This window comes from Tenrec ecaudatus, chromosome 5 (assembly GCF_050624435.1).
Source record: "Tenrec ecaudatus isolate mTenEca1 chromosome 5, mTenEca1.hap1, whole genome shotgun sequence".
Classification (NCBI taxonomy): domain Eukaryota; kingdom Metazoa; phylum Chordata; class Mammalia; order Afrosoricida; family Tenrecidae; genus Tenrec; species Tenrec ecaudatus.
Window position 1 is genome coordinate 68,685,124 of NC_134534.1, and position 23,199 is coordinate 68,708,322.

At 44.8% G+C, this 23,199-nt stretch overlaps 1 protein-coding gene across 2 annotated transcripts in view; it reads left to right on the top strand.

Annotated features, from left to right (window-relative positions):
* The window catches only part of NCOA2 (nuclear receptor coactivator 2), a 313,783-nt gene that overhangs the window by 281,624 nt on the left and 8,960 nt on the right, over positions 1-23,199 (top strand). For both annotated transcript variants that reach the window (XM_075549589.1, XM_075549588.1), the window contains 7 exons: positions 1,543-1,755; positions 5,567-5,696; positions 14,367-14,532; positions 18,039-18,317; positions 19,735-19,812; positions 20,067-20,301; positions 22,038-22,215. In XM_075549589.1, the coding sequence (XP_075405704.1) occupies positions 1,543-1,755; positions 5,567-5,696; positions 14,367-14,532; positions 18,039-18,317; positions 19,735-19,812; positions 20,067-20,301; positions 22,038-22,215 (1,279 nt within the window). The remainder of the gene's footprint in view (positions 1-1,542; positions 1,756-5,566; positions 5,697-14,366; positions 14,533-18,038; positions 18,318-19,734; positions 19,813-20,066; positions 20,302-22,037; positions 22,216-23,199) is intronic.

Genomic DNA, 23,199 nt, shown 5'->3' on the forward strand with positions numbered 1-23,199 from the left:
TTGGACCTTGGCCTGCTACAATTTAAGTTGTCTACCACATTGCCTAGATGCGTTTCCTAAGTGGAATCCCTATTATCGCAGCAAGCATATCCCTAAAGTTTCATTCAATTCCATCTATTAATCATGACAGCAGAAGTGATCGTTATTGCCGCCATGTCCCGTACCCTAGAACATCTCTTTATCAATAGCTACAGCGGCATGCTGAGCTTCCTAATGAGAGGCCATTATGAAAAGAACTTGTATTTGTGGGTGTTTTGATTCTTGGTATTGTTTTTGCTTAGTCTGGACCGTCTAGAGATCCCAGATGTCTGGGCCGGGAAGGTCATGTAGGACTTAGGTTCCACACAAGGAAAAAGAGTAAAGGGAAATGCCCATTTGAATTGCAGTACTATGGTTGGTTTCAGAGTGTGGACTTCTTTTCCATTTTCTAGACTCTCCATAATCTTGTTACATTATGTAAATCATAGGTTTCTGAAAAAATAAAATGCCTAGCCTCCCATTATAGCTTTAGATTGTTCAAATCTAATCTTAAAGTTGTTTTTAAAATATGTAGCATTGTTCTAACTTTCTCAATCGAATTAATTCCCTTTCAGCCTTAATCATTCTAATATAACACGTTCTTGTTTCGCATGTTAAGAAACGCCCACAATACATCTTCCCTCCATTTGTTAAGCATACCCTATTTTTAGTTGTTTGCCATCGTTTTGGAGGCGGAGCTTGTGCACATCTATGGGGGACTTCATTTGAGGTCTCCCTTCCACAGAACAGCAACTCTCACCAAATGCTAGGTTACCATGAATCCCTTGATGCGGCTTGGCAATGCTTTGCTCTCATTGTTCTTTGTAGTCGCATGATTGCTAATAACGTAATCATAAATGGATTTTTACAAATCTGCCCTAGCCCATCCTGGATCAGTATAATCACTCATGCGGTAGTCCCGGTTTACTGAGCAAGTCGGATTTCCCTTGCCTTGGCTTAGAAATACCCAAAGGATCCGGAAATTTCTCCCATGCCACAGAGGTCAACTTTGATGTTTAACAAATTCTAATACTCTGAAGGGGATTCTGGGACGTCAGAGTCTCACGTGGGTTCAGGATAGTTCTCTGTGGTTTGGGTTTATAAATGAAGAGTATTGATGGTCAGTTTTAACTTGTCTACCCCTTGCTCTCACCTCCCTTTTGGAAAGTAAAGCATTAACGTGCATATCAGCTAATGTGATTCACTTCCTGAGGAAGGAAGTTGGGGTTATCCACATGCCACAGCACCCGTTTCTCATTACCTATAGGAACCATTTTAACACTTTTTACAAACTATAAGGAGTGGCAAGTCACATGTTTATGTTTCCTTTTTTTAAGATTGTTGTAATTGCTTACTCTTATTTTTTTAGCCAAGAACCACTATCTCCCCCGGTGACAGGGTTGGCTAATGTTACACTGTATATTACAGAAGAGTTGTCTTGTAAAGAACATGAATTTGGTGTTCATACATGCTGAATATGTTTTCCCTTACTACATTGCTCAGTTTTCTTTGGTTTGAATGCAGGAATGATGGGTAGTAATCCTTCTCGGCCCACCATGCCATCTGGAGAATGGGCACCACAGAATTCTGCTGTGAGAGTCACCTGTGCCGCTACCACCAGTGCCATGAACCGGCCGATCCAAGGAGGCATGATTCGGAACCCAACAGCCAGCATGTCCATGCGACCCAACAGCCAGCCTGGCCAAAGACAGATGCTTCCGTCTCACATGAACATAGGTAAGACGGTTGGGTGCGCTCGGTGCATCTATTTTTTTTAATCATTTCTTAAGAGGAGAGTAACAGAGTCCAGCTTTCTGTCCTGACTTGCTTCTAATTTGCAGTTTAGGTTACTTCCCCCCCACCCCCCGCATGCACACACACGCTAAGCTGTCACCGGTAGCATTTGGGGGACCTATCAGAGGAGCATAGAATCTCCCTAGTTTTCCAGGCACATAAGAGAAGCTACCTTTGTGAGACTTCAGTCTCACTAAATTATCAGCTGTCACTTTTTGGTGAATTAGTGTCATGCTCTAAAGATGATGTGATATTTTTAAAAATCAAGAAATCGTTACATTCTACAGCAGTGCTTCTGAAATCCAGGCAATTGTCAAAAGCATCTGAGGCATTTACACATGCAAGTTCCAGGGCTACCCGCCTGCACGTCTGAACTAGGTCCTCCCCGGTCTTCTCTGAACTGCAAGGTCTCCTGAAACAACTCACAAAATATGATGAGCGCTAGACTTCATATGAATTGGATTCAGTGCACAAGCTATTGAAATTAATGGTCTGCCCAATTAGGCAAGTCTAGAGAGGTGGAAGGTAGATTCATGGTTGCTTTGGCCTGGGGGAATGGAGATTGGCTCCTAGTGGGTATGGGACTTCTTTTGTGATGGGGTGGGGGGCAGCAATGAAAATATTCTAGAGTTGATTATAGCAATAGCCATACAACTCTAAGTGTGCTAAAAACCACTGAATCTTGAAATGGGTGAAATGTATGGTATGTGTACTATGTCTCGATAAAGCTGTTATATTACAGAAAGTTAGGATCTTTGCAACTCATGCTTGAGAGTGTAATTATGGCCATGTTAACCTTCAGGTTATCTTGTACATTAGAATAATTCAAAAATAAGTTAGTGTTTGTGTACTGTTCCGTGTACGTGGATACTGCACAATGAACAAGCACTAAATCACAGGAAGCTCTTGGGATTGATTTGGCGAGCTAATCCAGAACTCTCATCCTAACTTTGGCACCAGGTTAACGCTGACCCAGTTCTTTAGTTGCTCAGCACCACCTGGTGTGGTGGTTTTGAGGCAACAGATATAGTGCCCTTCTGCATCGAATGTATTTTGAATTCATGAGAGGTTCCCCAGTGTGAGGTGGTGTAATTTGAATGTTGTGTTAAATCAACAACAATGCTAAAACCACCAAATTCTGTACAAAATTGCCAAGAAATTTAATTTCTCCATAGTCGTCTTCATTTCACTGAAGGATATCAAACTTTTAAGCTTGAAATACAGCTTTTGGGTGTTACTAAATCTCCCTGGTTTTTTAATAAATTCCAAAAAGCTGTGAACTCAACAGAAAATTATCTGTTGTGATGGGAAACCCACTGCCACCAAGTCACCCTTGACTCCTGGCAGTCCTAGGTAGAGTGGAAGACGGGGCGAGTTGATGGATGTGCAGGTCATGACAATAAAAGGACTTTGTAACATTCAGTAGCTTTAAGCCTCCAAAAAGAACGTGTGATAAAGAACGTGCTTGAGTTCTCAGTGCTTCTTGCCCTGTCTTCCCTGGCTCTGGTGGAAGAATAACCCAAGTGCAATGTAAAATGTAGGATCTGTACCTTGAAACTGTCCTGCCCAAGAGTCTTTGAGAGACTGAGACCAAAACCGTTTTCATAGTGAGATGCTAAGATACCATTGGCCTTCTTTGCTCTTCTTCTCGTACACGTGTAGAATTTTCCAGCAGTTCCAGAGAAATATCACAACAGATTTTAGGCACAGCAGATAATGGTATTTTACCTCTCCTATTAAATCTCAGTGCTGATACAGTATGCCAAAAAATGTGGAACTGTGCCACTCTTCTAACATATTTTCCACTTATTATTTTAAAATCTTCTTTATAACTCACCTATAATGAATTTATTATGACAAGATTTTAAATAATCTTTTTGAAATTTTGTTTTCATTTCTAGTACATTAGCTAGCCAAAGCATATAACTTATATAAGCAAAAGCTTTTTAAAAGAGTATAAAAAAGGTCTTAACTCCGAACTGTTTATCCTGCCTATCTTATCTAGATAGACATGCAGAGAAAAGAACGGGACTGGTGGTTCTGGGAGGATACAGGAACGGGGAGGTGGGAGAAAGGAAGGTGCGGGTAGGGAAACCAACACAGGGACAAGGGAATAACAAATTAACAAATACCAATGGAGAGAAGGGCATAGGATGCCTAGTGGGGCTTAATCAAGGGCAATGTAGCAGCAAGGAATTACTAAACCTGAATGAAGGCTGAACATGATGGTGGCACATGAGGAAAGTAAAGGGAAATATAGGAAACAACCAGGGGGCAAAGGACATTTACAGAGGTCTAAATACAGGCATGTATATATGTAAATACATATATAATGAGATATGTACTCATATCTCCATGTTAAGAATTAAGGTTGCAGATGGACATTGGGCCTCGACTCAAGTACTCCCTCAACACAAGAACACTTTGTTCTAATCCGGCATTCTGTGATGCTTACCTTCCCAACACTATCACTGAAGACAAAACAGATGTATAAGCAAATGTGGTGAAGAAAGCTGATGGTACTGGCCTATCAAAAGATACAGCGTCTGGGGTCTTAAAGGCTTGAAGATCAACAAGCATCCATCTAGCTGAGAAATAACAAAGCCCACATGGAAGAAGCACACCAGCCTGTGTGATCATGAGGTGTCTATGGGATCAGGTATCAGGCAACTAAGACGCAGAACAAATTCATACCCAACATGAAAGGGGGTGGTGGTGGTTGGGGATGGAATGGAGACCCAAAGCCCATCTGTCGACAATTGGACATCCCCTCACGGAAGGGTCACAAGGAAAGGATGAGCTGGTCAGGGTGATGAAACACACAACTTTCCTCTAGTTCTTTAATGCTTCCTTCCCCCCCACTATCATGACCTCAATTCTACCTTACAAATTGGATTAGACCAGAGCATGCATACTGCTACAGATAAGAGCCCAAAACACAGGGAATCCAGGATAGATAAACCGCTCAGGGCCATCAATGAGAATCGAGATACCAGGAGGATAAGGGGAAGGTGGGGGGGAAGAAGGGGAATCGATCACAAGGATCAACATATTAGCCCCTCCTAAGAGGACAGACAACAGAAAAGTGGGTGAAGGGTGACAGAGGACGATGTAAGATATGAAAGCAATAATCAATACCTTATCAAGGGTTCATAAGGGAGGGTGGGAGGGGCGAAATGAGCTGATATCAAGGGCTCAAGAAGAAAGAAAATGCTTTGAAATGATGGCAGCATATGTACAAATGTGCCTGACACAATGGACGAATGTATGGATTGTGATAAGCGATATAAGAACCCCAATAAAAGTATTTAAAAACAACAACAGAAAGGAACCCTAGTGGTATCGTGGGCTATGCATTCAGTAGCAAAGTCAGAACAATGAGCCTGTCTGCTCTTGTAAAGATTTACACCACACACACACACACACACAGATTTACAACCTTGGAAGCCCAAGGGGACAGCTCTGCTCTGTCACGTAGGGTCAAGACAAGTTGGAATGGACTTGATGGCATTGAACTTTTTTCAAGTTTTAAGAGCAAAAAGTTTAGAACCACTAATCCCTATAATCTCTAAAATAATTTGTGAGTCCTTATTTTTATTTTTTGATTTATATTTCAAAACAAATACTCCATTTTGTTATGTCCATATATTATGCTTTTCTTTCATTTTTCATAAACTAGACGTCTATTAATTACAGAGCAGAAGCCGGTTTCCTTGATTACAGATGTGTAAGGCTTGTTCTTCTCTAATATTAGGGCCCTCTGAATTAGAGATGACTATGGGGGGTCCCCAGTATAACCAGCAACAAGCTCCACCAAATCAGACCGCCCCCTGGCCGGAGAGCATTCTGCCTATTGACCAGGCATCATTTGCCAACCAGAACAGGTGAGTCCAGTGCATAAATTCTGTAAGTTATTTTAAACCTACATATGATGGTTAACAGGAGCTCTGGTGGCTTAGTGGTTACCCATTGGGCTACTAACTTCATGGTCAGCAGTTCGAAATTACAAGCCACTCTGTGGGATAAAGAGAAGGCTCTTCTATTTCTGTAAGGGTTACAGTCTCGAAAATCCACAGGGACACTTCTGCCCTGTCGGGTCACTGTGACTCAGAATCACTGAGTTTGGGTTTGTTTGTTTTGGTGATGGTTAAATTTGTGTGTCAACTTGGCAGGCCATGCTTATCAGTTTTGTGTAATTATCCTTTGTTATCTCAAATAAGAGTTTTTTTTTTTTAAGAGTGTATCCAATGCATAGAGATGTTCTGGCAAAGCTCACTCATTCTCACTGCTCATCCTTCTCTGACCCATGGTGCTTGGGATATGAGCCAGCAGCCTGCCACCTGACCTGACTTTGAGTTGTCAGCCCATGCAACCACTTGAGTCAGGAGAAACCTCCAGCCTGACCCAGGAGTTGGGACTTGCCAGCCTGCAGAACTGTTAGCCATTTTCCTGAAGCCATGTTCAAACAAACCAACCCTTCTTCCAGAGAAAGATACAGCTGTCTGTTTGCATAGGATTTACAGTCTCAGAAACCCTAAAGAGTAATTCTACTCTGTCCTTAGAGAGTTGCCAGCAGTCGGAATCTACTTCATGGCAGAACACTTGGGGTTTTTGCCTTTGTATATCATTGGGGCTTCAAAAAGTTCGGTTCTCTTTTACTTCGTACGCCATTTCTGTCTCTCTGTCCTCTCCTCCTGCTTCCCCCACGGGTTAGCGCCTTTTAACTCGGCCTAAGATGTGTTATAGGTTCTCGTTTTCTCTTGAATAGTAGGTCCCCGCGGCCTCGTCTACTCCGCTGACACTGCCTGCTGGGCAGGGAGTGGAGGCAGAGCAGAACCAGAAGTTAAGTGAGACTTGGAACATGCCTTCAGAGAAGTTGTAATTTAGCTGGAAAATAAAATGTGGACACTGATAGCTAATTATAAATGACCTAAGAGAAATAAACTTTGTTTCAGGAGGTCATGCCCTTAGGATATTAAGAAGGTGTCAGAACCTCGAAAGGGTGTAATTTCAGGGGGCAGGCATGACAGCAAGCCAGTCCAGCCAGTGAGAGCAGTATGGGCAGTATGGGCAAGGTCCAGAGTGACAGACACAGCACCCTGTGGAGGCACGGGGGTCAGAGGGTGGTTAATTTGGGGCCGACGTATAGGGTCTGTGAAGAGCAGGATCAGAAGGTATGACTGAGCAAGTAGACTAGTCATAATATCGATTGTGGAGGTTCTTAAAGACCAAACTCGGAAGAATTCAAACTTTAAGCCATTGAAGAAATTTTTGACCTTGGAAATGGTATATCGTGGGACTTGATTGAGTCTTTGCTTTGCTTTTTGCCAATCTGTTTTTGTTTCTTTGTTTTGTGAGTCACTTTTTCCATATAATTGTTTTTAAAACATTCTTTGTTCTTGCTAAGTTGTGGTTTTACTGTACTATATCTATGTGTGGATTATTTCTTTATCCTGCTTGGTATTTGGAATATGTATATTGTACTTTAAAAAATATGTGGTATCATATTACAAATTCTAGAAATATTTTAACCATTGTCTCTGTATATCTTTCCTTCATTTTCTCCATTTTTTCTGGGACTCTAATTAATTAGATGAGTGTTTCAGCTTTTCTTTAGATTAGGTTTTATGTTTTGCTTTGTGTCCCATTTTCCCTCTTGTTCTGTCCTCTTTAATTCGCGTTCCCATCTCCTTGCCTCTCCGCTCCATTCAGGATGACTGATTCTTGTCTACATTCCCCTTTACTAATGATCCCTCAGCGATGTTGAACTCAATCGTGCTGCTTTTTGATCCCCAGTGTTCTTTGGGTTATTACTTGTTTTAATCTGTTACAATTACTCTCTCTGGAATCCTCTCTTCATCTCTTTTAACCTTGCATTCATCCTTATTTTCTTTTCTTTATCTGAGCACTCAGAATGACTTGTTCTAAGTCTTGTGACCTGCCTGCTGTCCCATCCCCCCCCCCCCCCACACACACACACACTTTTTGGAGGGAGTTTATAGTGAAACGGGTGGCGGGGGGGGAAATTCTGCTACCTATCCTTGCTGCCCTCCAGAGGGGACTCGCATCTGTTCCTCCCAGAAGCAGCAGTCACTGCTCGCCTGGGCCCCTCCAGCCTAGTTCAAGTTCCTTCAACGGAATCCAGCACACTGAGCAAGCCTCTCGTCTGCACAATGAGTAACAGTGCTCCTAGGGCCTCAGAGGAGGCTCAGGCTGGTCCATCCTATTTTCCTCTTTGACAATTCCCTACTTTATGCAGACCTGACATCACCATAAAACCCCGGATTGCTTTGTCGTCATTATAGAAGTTCCACGGGAGCGTGGGGGCCGAAGCAGAAATGAGCGTGGGGCTTCTGCCGGCTTGGCTGGGTGGGCAGCCTGACAGCCCGAGGCAGGCAAGTCCATTGGGCCCTGGGCTCGAGGCAATGTGGAGATGAAAATGATGCAGGCACCATTTCCCTGAAGTCCATTATGAGGAAGCGTAGGCCGTTCACCTTTCCAGTGACTGCTGGAGAAATCTGACCTGGAGGCTTGTGTGTGAGGAGTTGACCCAGCAGTTCAGTAGACACTTGACCACAGATTGAGTATTTTGCCCTGAGGGGGTTCGTGCCTCAAGTCCGTAACTGTATAATACGTGGTCAAATCCTTCCATGATGCAGGCACCAGGATTGCTGGAATCTCCTGCCGGTGGGATATATGGCCAGGGCCTCTGCCTGGTTCTGTTCTGGTTTTCCTGCACAGGCTTCACCGTGAGGCCTCGCCTGGGCTGTGTCATGCTTTGTCCTTGTCAACATGGCACAGGTTCAGGATTAGGGGTTAGGGTGCTTGTTTTTCTCTGTGTATCTTCAGGAAGTAATGAAGAGATCAGACGATTCAAAGAGTAAGAAATATACAACAGAACATGAGTGTGGGCCCAACATTAGAGTATGTGAAGGGAAAGATTTTGTTTATCTTCTTTTCCTGGGGGGTGGGAGGAAGAGAACTGCTGGGTCAGGGCTTTAAAGAGATATAGGGACACCGACCGATTGTGAAAATGATGCGTTGGGGGGGGTGGTGGGGGAGGATATCTGACCTCCTCTGACTTCCCTGTTGCCCTGTGGCAGACGTGCTCCACCTCCCTCTTTCTCGACCTCCTCTGACATGAGTGAACTGCGCCTCCCGCAGTGTTCAGTAGCCCATTGCCATAAACTCACCGAGCGCACAGCTATACTGAACAATTACCGAGGTTTTTTTAGGGAGGTAGGTTAGGACCAGGAAGCAGACAAGATACAGTCATTGGTCCATAGCTACGCCTCTCCTCCACCAGCAGCCAAGTCTCCCTGTAGAGGGAGCCTCTCAGCCACACGGTTCCTTGGTGTCTGCCTCCATGGGCCAGAAAGCCAGCCCACTGCTCTGCCTCATGCTGCTCCTCTGTTCTGGCTCATGATTTCCTTGCCTCGGCCTCTGGTCTCAGCCAGGCTCCATAGCTCTGTCTCATGGACCCTCGGGTGGTTTCCATCGGGTGCCTCTGCCAATTCAGATCTGGAATGTGCTCTTGAGGGCTCTGGGGTTTCTTTGATAGAGTTGTGCTTTTGTCTTTAGTAGATATTGAGGGCAACCCCCTAAGGAAACAAAGGATGTACCTTAGTTCACACTACTAAGGTCAAGACTCAATCCTGTCTGTTTGTATAGCAGAGAACTCCCTCCAAAGAGGGATGATAGCCGCAGGCATAGAGTACACAACTACAGTGCATTGCATAAGGAATCGTGGCTTTATGGCTCTATCTCCTTGCCATCAAGTTGATTGAGTCAGTGACCCAACAGGACCCAGTAGATCTGCCCCTGTAGGTTTCCAAGACGGTCAATTTTTATAGGAGTTGAAAGCCTTGTAACTAGACTGTGGAGCATCTGGTGGGTTTGAACCACCAACCTTGCAGTTACCCACAACAGCAGGGCTAACAGGCTCTTCTTCATTAACTACATGTCATCCGTCTGAGTTAGGGGGAGAAGTAAAGACTAGTGTTTCTCAGACCTCCCTGAGCCTATGACCTGTGGGGTCTTGTTAAAATGGTGTTTCCCAATCACCCGCTATAAAGAGGCCATGGGGACAAGAGTCTGGGTTTATAACAAGCCCCCAGGTGACGCCCCTGCCGGCCTCCAGCGGGACTTTGAGTGGAAGCAAAGCAGTGGAAGAGGAGACCGGAAGAACCTCCAGCCGAAAGTGGATCTCGTTGGGCGAGCTGCTGAGAGAGCAGTGTGTTCACCCTGCTGGAGTAGCTTGCAGAAAGGCCAGCCTTTAACCCTCACCAGCATTCTTAGGGTAGTAAGTTTCTCACGGCCCTTCCACTTTCTGATTTCATGGTGACAATGAGTGCTGTGCTATTTCTAAATATATTTGCTTAATTTTTTTAAGAGCCACCCACTTCCATGGCAACATACAGAATACAATTGCAGTAAAATAATTAAATCCAGCAGCTGATGGTTGTTTTTGTACGAAACGTCAAGACTAGTTTCTAGGGAAAACTCAGGCTAAAGTTAGGACTTTCACTGTTGGCCAAACAGATGAAGGTTCTGTTAAGACAAAACGGGAAGGCTTCCAGGGGTATGCAGCCCAATTACAGAGCGAGCGAGCCGCTTGGCTTGCCAAGCAGCTCTGACTCAGCACTGCCCCCTCCTGTCGCTGCTTCGTCGCATCTGACAGCTTTCTATGTGTAAGAACTGTGACCACAACAGCTTGTCACCACTTTTTACAGTCGTTTTAGTGTTTTTAGCTACTTCTCTCACTTATTTCATCTTACCGTGGGAAGGAATTTATAGCCAGCATTATGGTGACCTTCTTGTCAAAGCAATTCAAAACGATGAATAACAAAGGTTCCCACCATGCCTTTCTTCTTAAAATAAAATAAAAATCGTGCTTTTTTTTTTTTTAACAGTCTGGAGCTTATATTCTTACTGTATCTTTATTTAGAAGCAAGTGTTTTAATTTTACAGACCCCGCAGTATACACTAAACAAAGACACTATACACTATAAAAAGACAGTAACTTAGGCCTTATGTCTATAAGGTATGTGCCTACTCATAAATGTATAGCTCAGTTTCCATCTTCTGTAGTGTCATTTTGCATTGTGTTCCCCTCCCTCCCATTCATCTGGTATATGAAATAGATCATTAAAATAAACCCAAACTTACAGCCGTTGAGTCAGTGCTGATCATTGCAACCCACCGTGGGTTTCTGAGCCTGTAACTGTTTAAGGGAGTAGAAAGCCCATCTTTCTCCTGTGGAGCTGCTGGTGGTTTCAAACTGCCAGCCACGAGGGTCGAAGCCCAACCACTACACCAGTAACCACTATATCACCCGCTTTCTATTCGTGATGGAGCCATTGTTAATGCCTTTTCTGGTTACTTACTAATTTGCGCCAGCCTAGGGTCTGTGTGTAGATATTTTTTTTTTAGGCAGCAAAATACCAAACAGTTGCTGTCAAGTGTTCCAATTCCAGAAGACCCCATTTATGTCCGAGTAAAAGGATGCTTGACTTTTCAGAAGTAGATCCCCAGGCCTTTGTTTCAAGGCACCTCTAGCATCCAGCCGTTCGGCTGAGTGGGTGCCGGTTGGCACCAGCCAGGATCTCCCTGGATACACTTTCCTGTGGTTTTTAGTTGCCCTTGAGTTAGCTCTGACGCGTGATGAGTGCACATGCAACAGAGCAGATGTCGCTCTCCGTGAGGGCTGTGGGTTTGTGTCCACTGCGTCTCGCCGCGTGACTGTGGTCCTCTGCCTCATCGAGCCTTCCCCTCATTGTTGCTCACTCTGCCCACCACCCTGCCCTTTCCCAGTGGTGGCTCGCTCTCCTCATGTGGCCGCAATGAGGACTCCAAAGCCTTGCCACCGTCCCGCCTACCGCTACAGTGGGGAAGTCCTGTAGAAGACGTGTGCTGTGTCTGTGTTCAAGCACCGGGTCCGCCCAGAAAGATGGCGTGCGTGACTCCTATTCCGACTGGGCACAGTTGGACGCAGGCCCTTGTAGCACCAGGGTCAGTAACACTGCAGCGTAGCCGGGGGCAAGGGTCCTTGAGTTGAGGGAGACTGAGTAGCTGTGGAGGAGGCTGGCTGGCCATGACGGAGCTGTGCCCCCTTGCTAGTGGCAAGTTCAGAGAATGTGGGTTTTGTCAGATGGAGACTACCAGCCTTGGATGGGGGTGCATAGAAGGGCCCTTCTGACGAAACCAACGAAAAATTAAAGGTGACAGAATTAAGCTTAAAAAAAGAAAACTCATCCCATGCCGCATTTACCACACATTCTTGGGGAGTGAGGGCTTGGGGAGAGAATTGAGGTAACAGCCATCCTTGGCTGACTAGAAAGAACTCTGTTTGATGAAATCCGTCAGCTCATCCCGATGTTGGTCTCCCCTCTTGGGGAATTTCCTCCTCCCTTGACTTCCGTGACATGCAGCTGTGTGGTTTTCGCCCGCTGCTGCTGTCGGGCGTCTAAGAAGCCCCAACTCCGAGGGTCTGAGTGTTGGTGGAGGGGCTGCGGAACCTATGGAGCTAGGCACGGAACTGGCGGGCAGCACACAATATGCTAGATGCGCAGCCTGGTCGAGAGGCCTTGGCAGCTAAGGGAAGGCAGGCTTGGAGCAGGTGACATCCGGGGAGGAACCTTCATCGCGAGAGTAAGCCAAAGGGAGAGGTTTGCTTTAACAGTAACTAGGGAGAACTGGAAAGTCCGGCTTGCTTTTTAATGTACTATAACTATTCAAACTTAGTTGTTGGTTTTAATTATTCAGCATGTCCTTATTTTAGAATTCTAGACCAAAGTAACATGTCAGGCTGTCAGGGGTGAGGGTAGAGGGACATATACTGAACGGGGTGAGATGCTCTCCTAACTTGATGAACTTCTTTAGCACTAATTTGAATGAGGTGTAACGTAACCTTTGTGCAGAGCATCATGCGAAACAGGTAAAATACAGGCTTTTGCTTTTGTTTTCTTTCAGTGTTAAGGGAACTCACAAATTCTATTTTTAAAGTCCCCCAGTTCTTCAACTGACTTAAATTATTCAGGTTTCATAGACTGTAGAGTGTGGGGCTTAGTGTTAGAATTTTATTGCTCATTACCATAAAACATCAGTTTTCTCTTCGGGACTCTCCTTTTCTGACGTGTGTAACTCAGGAAGGTGAGTTGCCACAGTTCTTAAGGGGCTTCAGTAATGATACAAATCCTGCCAGTACTTGACTCTGACCTTGACAAGTAGTCCAACCAAATTCAGTCTAGTTGTTTCTGAGTTAAAAAGAAAAAACAAGTAGCAGAGCTTCTTTGTTGAGAGTTACTTAGTTTCTCCTTGCCGCGGCTCCATCGCCTGGTAGAATGTCCATCATGCCCAATGCTATCCATGCTTTGTTGTGATCCACATAGCCAATGCATTTGCAGTCCGTCAATGAAACACGGGTGAACTTTTTTTTTTTAATTTTTATTCTCTGATTTCAGCCAAGATCCATCCTACATCAGCAATGAGAACCCTCATTCCACATTCTCTTCTGAATCCAGCCTGAGTTTTTGGCAAATGTGTGTATGCTTTGGTGTCATTGTTATGTACCATCTAGAGCAGCGGTTCCCAACCTGTGGGTCACGACCCCTTTGGGGGGTCCAATCACCCTTTAACAGGGGTCGCCCGATTCATAACAGTAGCAAAATAATGGTGATGAAGTAGCAACAAAAATAATTTATGGTTGGGAGTCACCACAACATGAGGAACTGTATTAAAGGGCCGTGGCATTAGGAAGGTTGAGAACCACTGGTCTAGTGTATTCTAAATCCTAATGACCTTGTGTCAAGAGAGCAAACACTACTGGATCCTGCCCCACCCTTACCGTCCTTGCTGTGTTTATAGCTCCTGGGTCAGTTCCCCTTACTGAGGATCTTCTGCCCTACCTTTCGTGTGTGTGACTCTCAACCTTAGCGAATAGGACATCCTTCTGTAGGGCTAGGTCTCTCCTGATGGCATGCCCGAAGTACCAGAGATGAACTTTCACCATTCATGCTCTTAAGTAACCAGTGTTTCAAGGCAAATGTGTATGTCTTGGTCATCCCAAGTATATTTACTATTCATCACCAAAAATCATAATTCAAAGGCAGCAATTCTTCATTCATCTTTATTCATTGTCCCAGCTTTTGCATGAATATGAGACCAATAAAACAGTCCCACTAGTTGAGGGAGGTAGTGTAGTATTGTGTGAGGAATGTGCAGGAGGCACTGGAAGCAGATTTGCATGGAAATCTCAACCTCTCCGTGTTTGCCTTGTGCTCTTTAAAAAGCAGGGTAACCTCTGTAAGCCTCACCTTTGCTGTCTCCAAATTGAAGGTAATGAAAATCATGTTGGGTACCAGAATTTGTGTCCTGCCTGCCTTAGGCGCTGGGTGAATTGCCATCTATTGTTTTAGATCGTCATTTGGTTTCCCAGTTGGGCTGGTACAGTAGTTTACACTGGACCCTGGAAGTTAAGTGGGAAAGGAAAAAAAGGTCTAAAACCAGTGTTTCTCCCTGTTCATAGGACTAAAATGGTGTTTGTGTCTTTGCAGGCAGCCATTTGGCAGCTCTCCTGATGACTTGCTGTGTCCACATCCTGCATCTGAGTCCCCAAGTGATGAGGGGACGCTCCTTGATCAGCTGTATTTGGCTCTGCGGAACTTTGACGGCCTGGAGGAGATCGATAGAGCTTTGGGAATACCCGAGCTGGTCAGCCAGGTGTGTAGAGAGGAACCAGTTAGGCCCAGGCACTCTGTGGGGGCACCGAGGGTCCATTTTCCTTGATTAACAGATAATCCACAGTCTGTATCTTAGAATACTTTTTTCCCTTATTGTAAGCTGCCTCATTTTGTCATGGTATTTTAACCGTTTTGCCCAGGGATGGACAATACTGAGCATGTGATTTGGGTCGTTGAGCTGAAAGTCAGAAACTCCAGCCCTTGCTCCCCAGACCAGCACATTTTGATTCTGGTGGGCTAGAACTCACTAGCAGCTACCGTGTTCTTCTGTAGCCGGCGCTCTCTGCTGTCCTTGTCATCATGGGCTGTTGTGCCAAGAAACTCTTTTCCACATAGCCTGGCAGGTTATCTCAGAGGTAGCAGTGGTCAAAATTATTTTACCTTTGTGTGGATTTAGTCCACAATAATTAGCTGCAGTATTTAAGCTTGCTTTCCTACAGCAGTCGTATCATAAATAGCTTCACATAGTCTCATGGAATAGCATAGTGCCCTCTGAATCTTGACATTCCTTTATTACTTTATAAAACATAGATGAGTTTCTGTGAAGCAGTACATCCCAGTTTACTGTACAAGAGAAACGGGGGTTTGGGGTGGGTGGGATGACTACCTTCCCTGTTTCTTTCAACTGGTCTCCTTGCATTACTGGCGTGAAATGTCTTGTTACCAAAAGTACCTTCTAAGATCTATTTCTTGGGCGTGTGACGAGTCATCAGGGTCTGCAGAGCGAGTGTGTGCAGTCAGTGGGGATTTCTCCGCAGGATTAAAAATAGCCTTGTTACACTTCCCACAGTGTAACAGACACAAGTGGGGGTGGAGGGAAGAAGTGACTGAGGTGACATACTGTAACCTGAAATAAATCAAGAAAGGAAAATAGAGTTGAAATCTCTCTTGTGGCTGATTTGCTTTGCTTAGTGTTGGATTTAACATTCAGTATTATTATCCTTCAGTATATCAAAGTGATATTTAAAAATAAGATCTGTGGGCTTGGTTGCTAAATCCGTTTATAAGATTGTTTTTTAACAAAACTAGCATCATTTTTTCACTTCATATTTTCAGTCTCCTTTTTTCACTTATTTGTATTATTTTCACTTGGATTCATCAAATCCATCAGTATCGTATCATTCTTTTAAATCATCGAAATATGATTACTAGGTAGAATCAGCGGAAGTGAACTTTGAGTTCTTATTGTAATTGCATGAAGGTGAGTCAAAAAATATTGCTAGTAAAGGTTCCAGCCAACACATGCATGAGTTTATTCCAAACAGCGTGAGTTTAAGAGCGTCCCTGCACTTAGCGGATTGCTACAGGCAAGTCCTTTCAGTAATACACTCGTCTTGGTCTCATTAGGGTGCCTTTGGGGAACGAGGGTACTACTAAGGTTTTCACAAAATGCATATGGACAGCTTCCCAAATCATTGAAGCTTGGCAACAAATTCACAGGAATGCCACCCACATAAGAGAACCCTTTTTAGATGAACTAAGAGAGAGGGAAGGCTTAACTGACCAATGAAACTGACTGCACTTCAGAAACTGGTGGGAGGAGACTGTAGAATTACCAGTGTTGTGTTCAATACCGAAGTTGAGCTCTCCCACGGCTCAGAATTTCAATTTCGGTGAACACGTTGACCTCAGCAAGCATTCGGCTAGAGGGATACCAAAAGTGCACACCAAAATGAGCTAGCTCGGGGAACCAGTCTTTCCAGTGTCTTTTGTGCAAAATTGGAGCTGGTGAAGACGATTTTACGAAACAGGTTACAACAGGGGACAAGTCTCGGACTGACAGCTGTAACCCAGAGCGAAGTCCGCTCAGAGCGCTGGCTTCCAGTGATGCGCTGGGCCGGCCAGCTCGATTCAAGACAGCGAGGTCAGCCAGAAGGTCACGGTGACTGTTGTTTGGAAGTGCAAAGGGTTCAACTTAAGGAAAACTCTCCGAAGACACAGGGAAGCCCAGGGACTGACTGACCAGGGGAAATGGTGGTGCTCGGCTTTTTTTTTTTTAATTAAAAACTACGTTAATGGGAAAAGAGTCGATAAAGTTGCATTGAGGATTTTTTTTCACATCACAACAGTGTGCCAACTTATTTTCCGAGGGGAGCAAGGGCTGTATCCTCTAAGAATTTCACTGGGAAGCGTTGCCTCGTCGATTTCACAACCCTGACCTTGCCCCGTCAGACTTCTTTGTGTTACCCAAACTCAAAAGAAGATCGAAAAGGAACATAATTACATCATTTGAATCCTTCAAGAGTGCCCAAATTGCCATTGTGCAGTGGTGGACATGGAAGTCCTCTGGGTTCGGGGGGTAGGGGTGGGATTAGAGAGATGGAGACCCCACCTTCAGAAGTCATAGGTCTACTCAGAGGATGATGTCCACACACAATAGTTGCACACTTTGATGTTGTTCAGTAATGGTTTCTCTGACTTTATAGCGATAACTTTTTGACTTACCCTTGAATATGTGCAGAATTAATTTTTTTCTCTGCCAGAGATTTTTAAGTGTTTAAAGTTCTTATGTAGTTTTGTATGTCTTGTGAGCTGCAGTTCAACAACAGACTCATCCCCTTGCGTACGCTGCCGCTATGTTTTGCAGCATCACAGGTGCCTGCTCTGCTCTGACACCTGGAGCTGGCCTGACTCGGGAAATTGCCAGACTAAAAATTCATAGAGGGCTTTATTACTGCGGGGGTCCTCCCCTCCTTACATCAGAAGAGGAGGAGGAGGACCAGAGTAACCCCACTAAATCGGCCTTTTCTCAAACTCTGCTGCTAGACATTTAAGGCCATCTGGTCTGCAGCAGCACTCTTGTAGAAGGTCTGAGCTTTCCACACCTCCCACACTGACCCAGAATGATAAGCTAGTCCTGATCAATGAAGAGTCACCAAAGGATTAAGTTTGCTCCCCCAAATAACACATGTAAATAGCGTGATTTACATAAGGATGCAGTCAGTCTGTCGAGCAGGCAGTAAGAGGATGGTGGTAAACTGTGGGGCGTTCTGGTGGTCCCCACTGGGGAAGCGTTAGGTTCCTGGGCTGGAACTCGGTGCTTCCTAGCTGCGTGGCTTTGTTGCAGCCTGCTTCATGCCGCAAACGGTTCCAGGGAATTGTCCCGTTAAGATGATTTACACAGGAAAGAATAACCAATCAAGCTCCTTAACCTCAGCCAGGGGGTATTTGCTGCTTAAAGTCGGGTGCCATTCTCTGACTGGTAGGGGAGTAAGAGGCAGTGGGGGTGAGTACTCCTGGCCCTCGTCACCCCCTCCCCTGGAAGCAGTGTTTTGGGTGTGCGCTCTGCTACCTCTGTGGCGTAAGTGGCTCTGTGTAGCCGAGAAGTCTTGTCTCCAGAGACGAGTGGGAACCGCCTGCAGGCCCTTTGCGCAGTAAGTACTAGTTAGCCAGCTGCGTGTACATGACGAGAGTGAGGGCAACCTGGTCTGTACATTGCTGGTTCTCATGGCCTCATCCGTGTGTTCTCTGGGACTTTTTCTTTAGAGCCAAGCTGTAGATCCAGAGCAGTTCCCAAGTCAGGAGTCCAACCTCATGATGGAGCAGAAGGCCCCCGTTTTCCCACCACAGTATGCGGCTCAGTCACAAATGGCCCCCAGTAACTATGCTCCCATGCAAGATCCAAACTTTCACAACATGGGACAGCGACCCAGTTACGCCGCACTCCGGATGCAGCCTCGCCCGGGCCTGCGCCCCACGGGCCTCGTGCAGAACCAGCCAAATCAGCTGAGGCTTCAGTTGCAGCATCGCCTCCAAGCACAGCAGGTGAGTGTCCCCAGAGGTCCCTGGGAGAGCCAGAGTGATGAGGCATGTGACACTCCAAGGGCTGTCTCATCCCGCCCTTCTTGGAGGGTGAAAACATGTCCAAGGTAATCCTGTAATTTTCATACTCCTTTCACCTTCACTTTTTTCTTCGTTTCCCACTGACTCACTCCACTGTAGAGCATCTATCCTTTTATTCTGTCTGCCTTCTGTGTACTCGCAAATCCTGATCTCGCTGGGCATGATTAAAATAGGGACGTTGTGTGGATATAGGTCAATATGTGTACATTTAAAGAGCCTAGCATTATGAAGGGGAGTGTGGGGTGGAGACCCAAAGCCCATCTGTCGACAACTGGACATCCCCTTACGGAAGGGTCACAAGGAAGAGAGGAGCCAGTCAGGGTGCAGTGTGGCACCAATGACACACACAACTGTTCTCTGGTTCTTTAATGCTTCATCCCCCACTGTCATGTTCCCAATTCTACCTTACAAATCCGACTAGACCAGAGGATGGACACTGGTACAGATAAGAGCTGGAAACACAGGGAGGACAGATGAACTCCTCAGGACCAATAATGAGAGTAGCTATTTCAGGAGGGTCAGGGGAAGGTGAGAGGAGAAAGGGGGAATTGCTCACAATGATCTAGCTATAACCCTTCCCAGGGGGACAGACAACAGAAAAGTGGGTGAAGGGAAACATCGGTCAGTATAAGACATGATAAAATAGTAACAATTTATAAATTATCAAGGGTTCAAGAGGGAGGGAGAGTGGTAGAGGGAAGGCAGAGAAAAAATGAGTTGATACCAAGGACTCAAGCAGAAAGAAAATGTTTTGAGAATGATGATGGCAACAGGTTTACAAATGTGCTTGACACAATGGATGGATGTATGGATTGTGATAAGAGTTGTATGTTCCCCCAATGAAATGATTTTTTTTAATTAAAATAATGAGCCTAGCATTGCCTGGTCCAGAATGTGCATTTTGGGAAATTGCTGCCTTGACTGCGCTTTGCTGGCATCTGCAGTCACTGTTAGCTGAGGGCAGCAGGGCGAGGCTGCCGCACGGAATCCTGTTTAGCTCAGAGAGAGGTGTTCCCATTCCAATCTGATTTCTGCGACATAGTAAGGAATGCTCATTGCAAGCTTTACAATCTGGACGCATTCTTAGAAGAGAGTGCCTTTTCCCCAATCTTCTTGGCCTCCTTTTCTGGTCACTCCACCTCCCTTTTCCGTTGTAAGCAGTCTGCTTTCCAAACAGTCCAAAAATAACTTGTCAGTTATAAGCTGATAACGAGCATTAAGTGAGAATTCATGTAAAATGAATATGCAGAGTAGAGGCTTAAGGAAAGCACTTGGGTAAAGTGGTTTAAAATAAAATCTATTAAATTGTACATACTGATTCCTATGTGTATGTATTTAGAATCGCCAGCCAATTATGAATCAGATCAACAATGTTTCGAATGTGAACATGACTCTGAGGCCCGGAGTGCCAACACAGGTAAGGGACTTGATGCTGGGAGGTCCCCGCTTCCAAGCTCTGTCTGCTGTACCCATCTCCCCTCTCCTCTGCTCCGTCCTGCTCCCTCATCCTTGAGTACAGGTCTGTCAAGACCACCGGTGATTCCGCTCTGAGGTGTTCTTTCCTCACAAGTTTCCCTTAGGGGGATCGTTGGTTATTCTGTCTACAATACAGTTTTTGTGTCAATCTGGGTCCGTCCCAACATTTTCGTCCATGTGTTGCTCTGATTTCAGGGACCTATTAATGCACAGATGTTGGCCCAGAGACAGAGGGAAATCCTAAACCAGCATCTCCGCCAGAGACAAATACATCAGCAACAGCAAGTTCAGCAACGAACTTTGATGATGAGAGGTCAAGGGTTGAACATGACCCCGAGCATGGTGGCTTCTGGTGGTATACCAGCAACTATGAGCAACCCCCGGATCCCCCAGGCAAATGCGCAGCAGTTTCCATTTCCTCCAAACTACGGTACTGGACTTACATCCCCACCATCTTTCACCAGTCCTTTCTCCCCAGTGTCCCCCAGTCCTGGGTCACAGCTCCTCTCTCACAGCTCTGTGCATGGCTCGCAGATGACTCTGGCTAACCAGGGGATGATAGGAAACCTGGGAGGACAGTTGGGGCCTGTCAGGAGTCCCCAAATCCAGCACAGTACCTTCCAGTCTCTCGGCTCAGGTACCACCTTTTCTCTGGGTGTAGGCTTAACATTAAGAATGACGGAAGTAAGTGTGCGTGTGTGCAGTGTATCTGTCGGCCATGGGTGTGAGTGTGTATGACTAGATGTGCTTATGTCCACTTTGGTTCACAGGGACACATTTATTTATAATTGTATTTGAAGCTCTGAGTCTGACTGAAACAAATCAATAAATACATACAAAATGCTGGAAGATATATAGAAATGTAATAACTATAAGCATTTTACAACTTTAAAAACATAAAACCTTAAGGATTATACCAAATCTTTAATGACTTGATAATTCTTGAAAAGTGCTATCTATATACCTCATTGATTTCTTCATTACGATTTGTTGTTTAATGTCAGTCTTCAAAGCTAAGTACCAAATATGTTAATGTCATAAGTTCTAAAATTTGTAGTGCATGTCAATTAATACTTGCTGATAAAAATGCCGGTGTTAACATTAATATTCAAAATTATTCTCCCTGTCTTATGCCAGAATTATCTATAATTAACTCTAAAATCTTCATGTTGATCAAATGCAAGATTGCAATTGCTTTAAAATAACAGAAGCATCATTTGTAGTTTGCTTTCTATGTGATCCAAAGTTATGTTTTATAATTAGTTTAAATATTAAATGTGAATGCTTTACTAATTATGCAAAAATATGTTGAACTTAATGTCATCCCTGAAATTTTCTAAGGAAATTTGCCCCCTTGACTTTCCAACTCCTGTCATTTATTTTCCCTTCTATTTAGAAAAATCTGATAAAACTCATTCTTTTTCTTTTTAGCATAAATGACATTCCATATGTTTGTTAATGTCTATCGTATTCTTGCTAAGCTGGATAATTCTGTCATACCACAGAGCTCTTTATGAAACAAAATAGTCTAATCACGAATGCAGTTATTCTGTTTTGTTTAATAAAAATCATTCAGAGGTGTTGGCTTTACATATAACTGATGATATTTAATCATTTAGAACCATCTAATTGTAGTTGTTTATCAAGGTTTGATCTAAAGATGGTGGTTTTCATGTCATAAAGAGTATACCTATATATGTGTACGTATATATAGTTGAGCCATTATTAATGTGGAGCGGCATGTAGGAAAGAAACGTGCTTCCGTGGTACTAACGGAAAGCATGGTGGTCCAGCCCCACCAGCTGTAGAGAAAGACGTGGGAGCCCCAGGTGGATGTTCTGCTCTGTCCTGTCGGTTTCCATGAGTCAGAGCCAACTCAGTGGGCCTGGCTTTTTCCCTAAGGAAAAGAATGGTATTTTCTCTCTCTGGCCCTGGTTGCCAGCTAGCCCTCTTAACTACTATGGAGAGCAAAGGTAGGCAGAATTGTTTTGTCTTCATGTAAACATGCCAGCTTATGCAGTCTTTTGAAAAATGTGTGTAAAAAGCATTCGATCGAGCAATTGAAAGTACTTGTGTTTGTATTAAATTTGAACCGTGCTCCCCCCCCCCTCTCCCCACCTTTACTCTACCATAAAACTGACACCTCCTCTGGATTTCTGTTTTAAGGAATGAGTCAGCAACCTGATCCAGGCTTCACTGGGGCCACAACCCCGCAGAGCCCCCTGATGTCACCCAGATTGGCTCACACTCAGAGCCCCATGCTGCAGCAGTCTCCTGCGAACCCGGCCTATCAAGCCTCTTCCGACATGAATGGATGGGCGCAAGGGAATATGGGCGGAAACAGGTAACACCCCACTTTTTGTGGTGTTTGTGATAGAAGGGAATCTTCCTGTCTCTTCACTATAGTTTCTTAACTTCTGCACTTACAGTGGCAATGTCCAGTGAAATGCTAAGGAAACTGCTTCACTGTTCTGAGAGCAGAAGTCACCCGAGTTTGCAAACGCTTGCCAAAAGCAGACCATTTTGGTGCTGGCTTTATATCTTTCATAGGATACCTTTTCCCTGGGAATAAGCTAAGGAAGGAACGACCCTAAGAAGCACCAGCCAAAATCAAACCAGGCCCACTGCCCTCGAGTCGACTGCAGCTCCCAGCACCCTGTAGAGGGTTTCCCAGGCCATGTCTCTAAGGTGCACACAGCTTCCTCTTCCTCTCCGCAAGGTGCCACTCATCCAGGGCTCTAAAAGAAGCTAGGAGCTGTTCTTCACCGTGTGTGCGATAGAAAGCAGAGAAACAACAAACAAACCCACTGCCATCGAGTCAGTGCCAACCCATAATGACAGGGTAGAACTGCCCCTGTGCGTTTCCGGGACTTGTTTCCACTCTTTACGGGAGTAGAAAGCCCATCTTTCTCCCAAGGAGCTGCTGGTGGTTTTGACCTGGTTCCAGTTAGCAGCACACAGGGCTCCTTTCTAGACATGGCAGGACAGGAGTGGGGCCACTTCTCCAGACCTCATCTGCCTCATTGTCTGCTGACAATCCACCCTCGGCCCGTTCCACTGGGGTGGATGCCTTCACTGTAGAGCCGTGGTTCTCAACCTTACTCATGCCGCGACCCTTTCATACAGTTCCTCATGTTGTGGTGACACCCCCCCCCAAGCATAAAATTATTTTTGTTGCTACTTCATAACTGTCATTTTGCTACTGTTATGAATTGTAATGTAAATATCAGATATGCAGAATGTATTTTCATTGTTACAAATTGAACACCATTAAACAATTAAAGTATAGTGATCAATCACAAAACACTGTAATTATATACTGTGACAT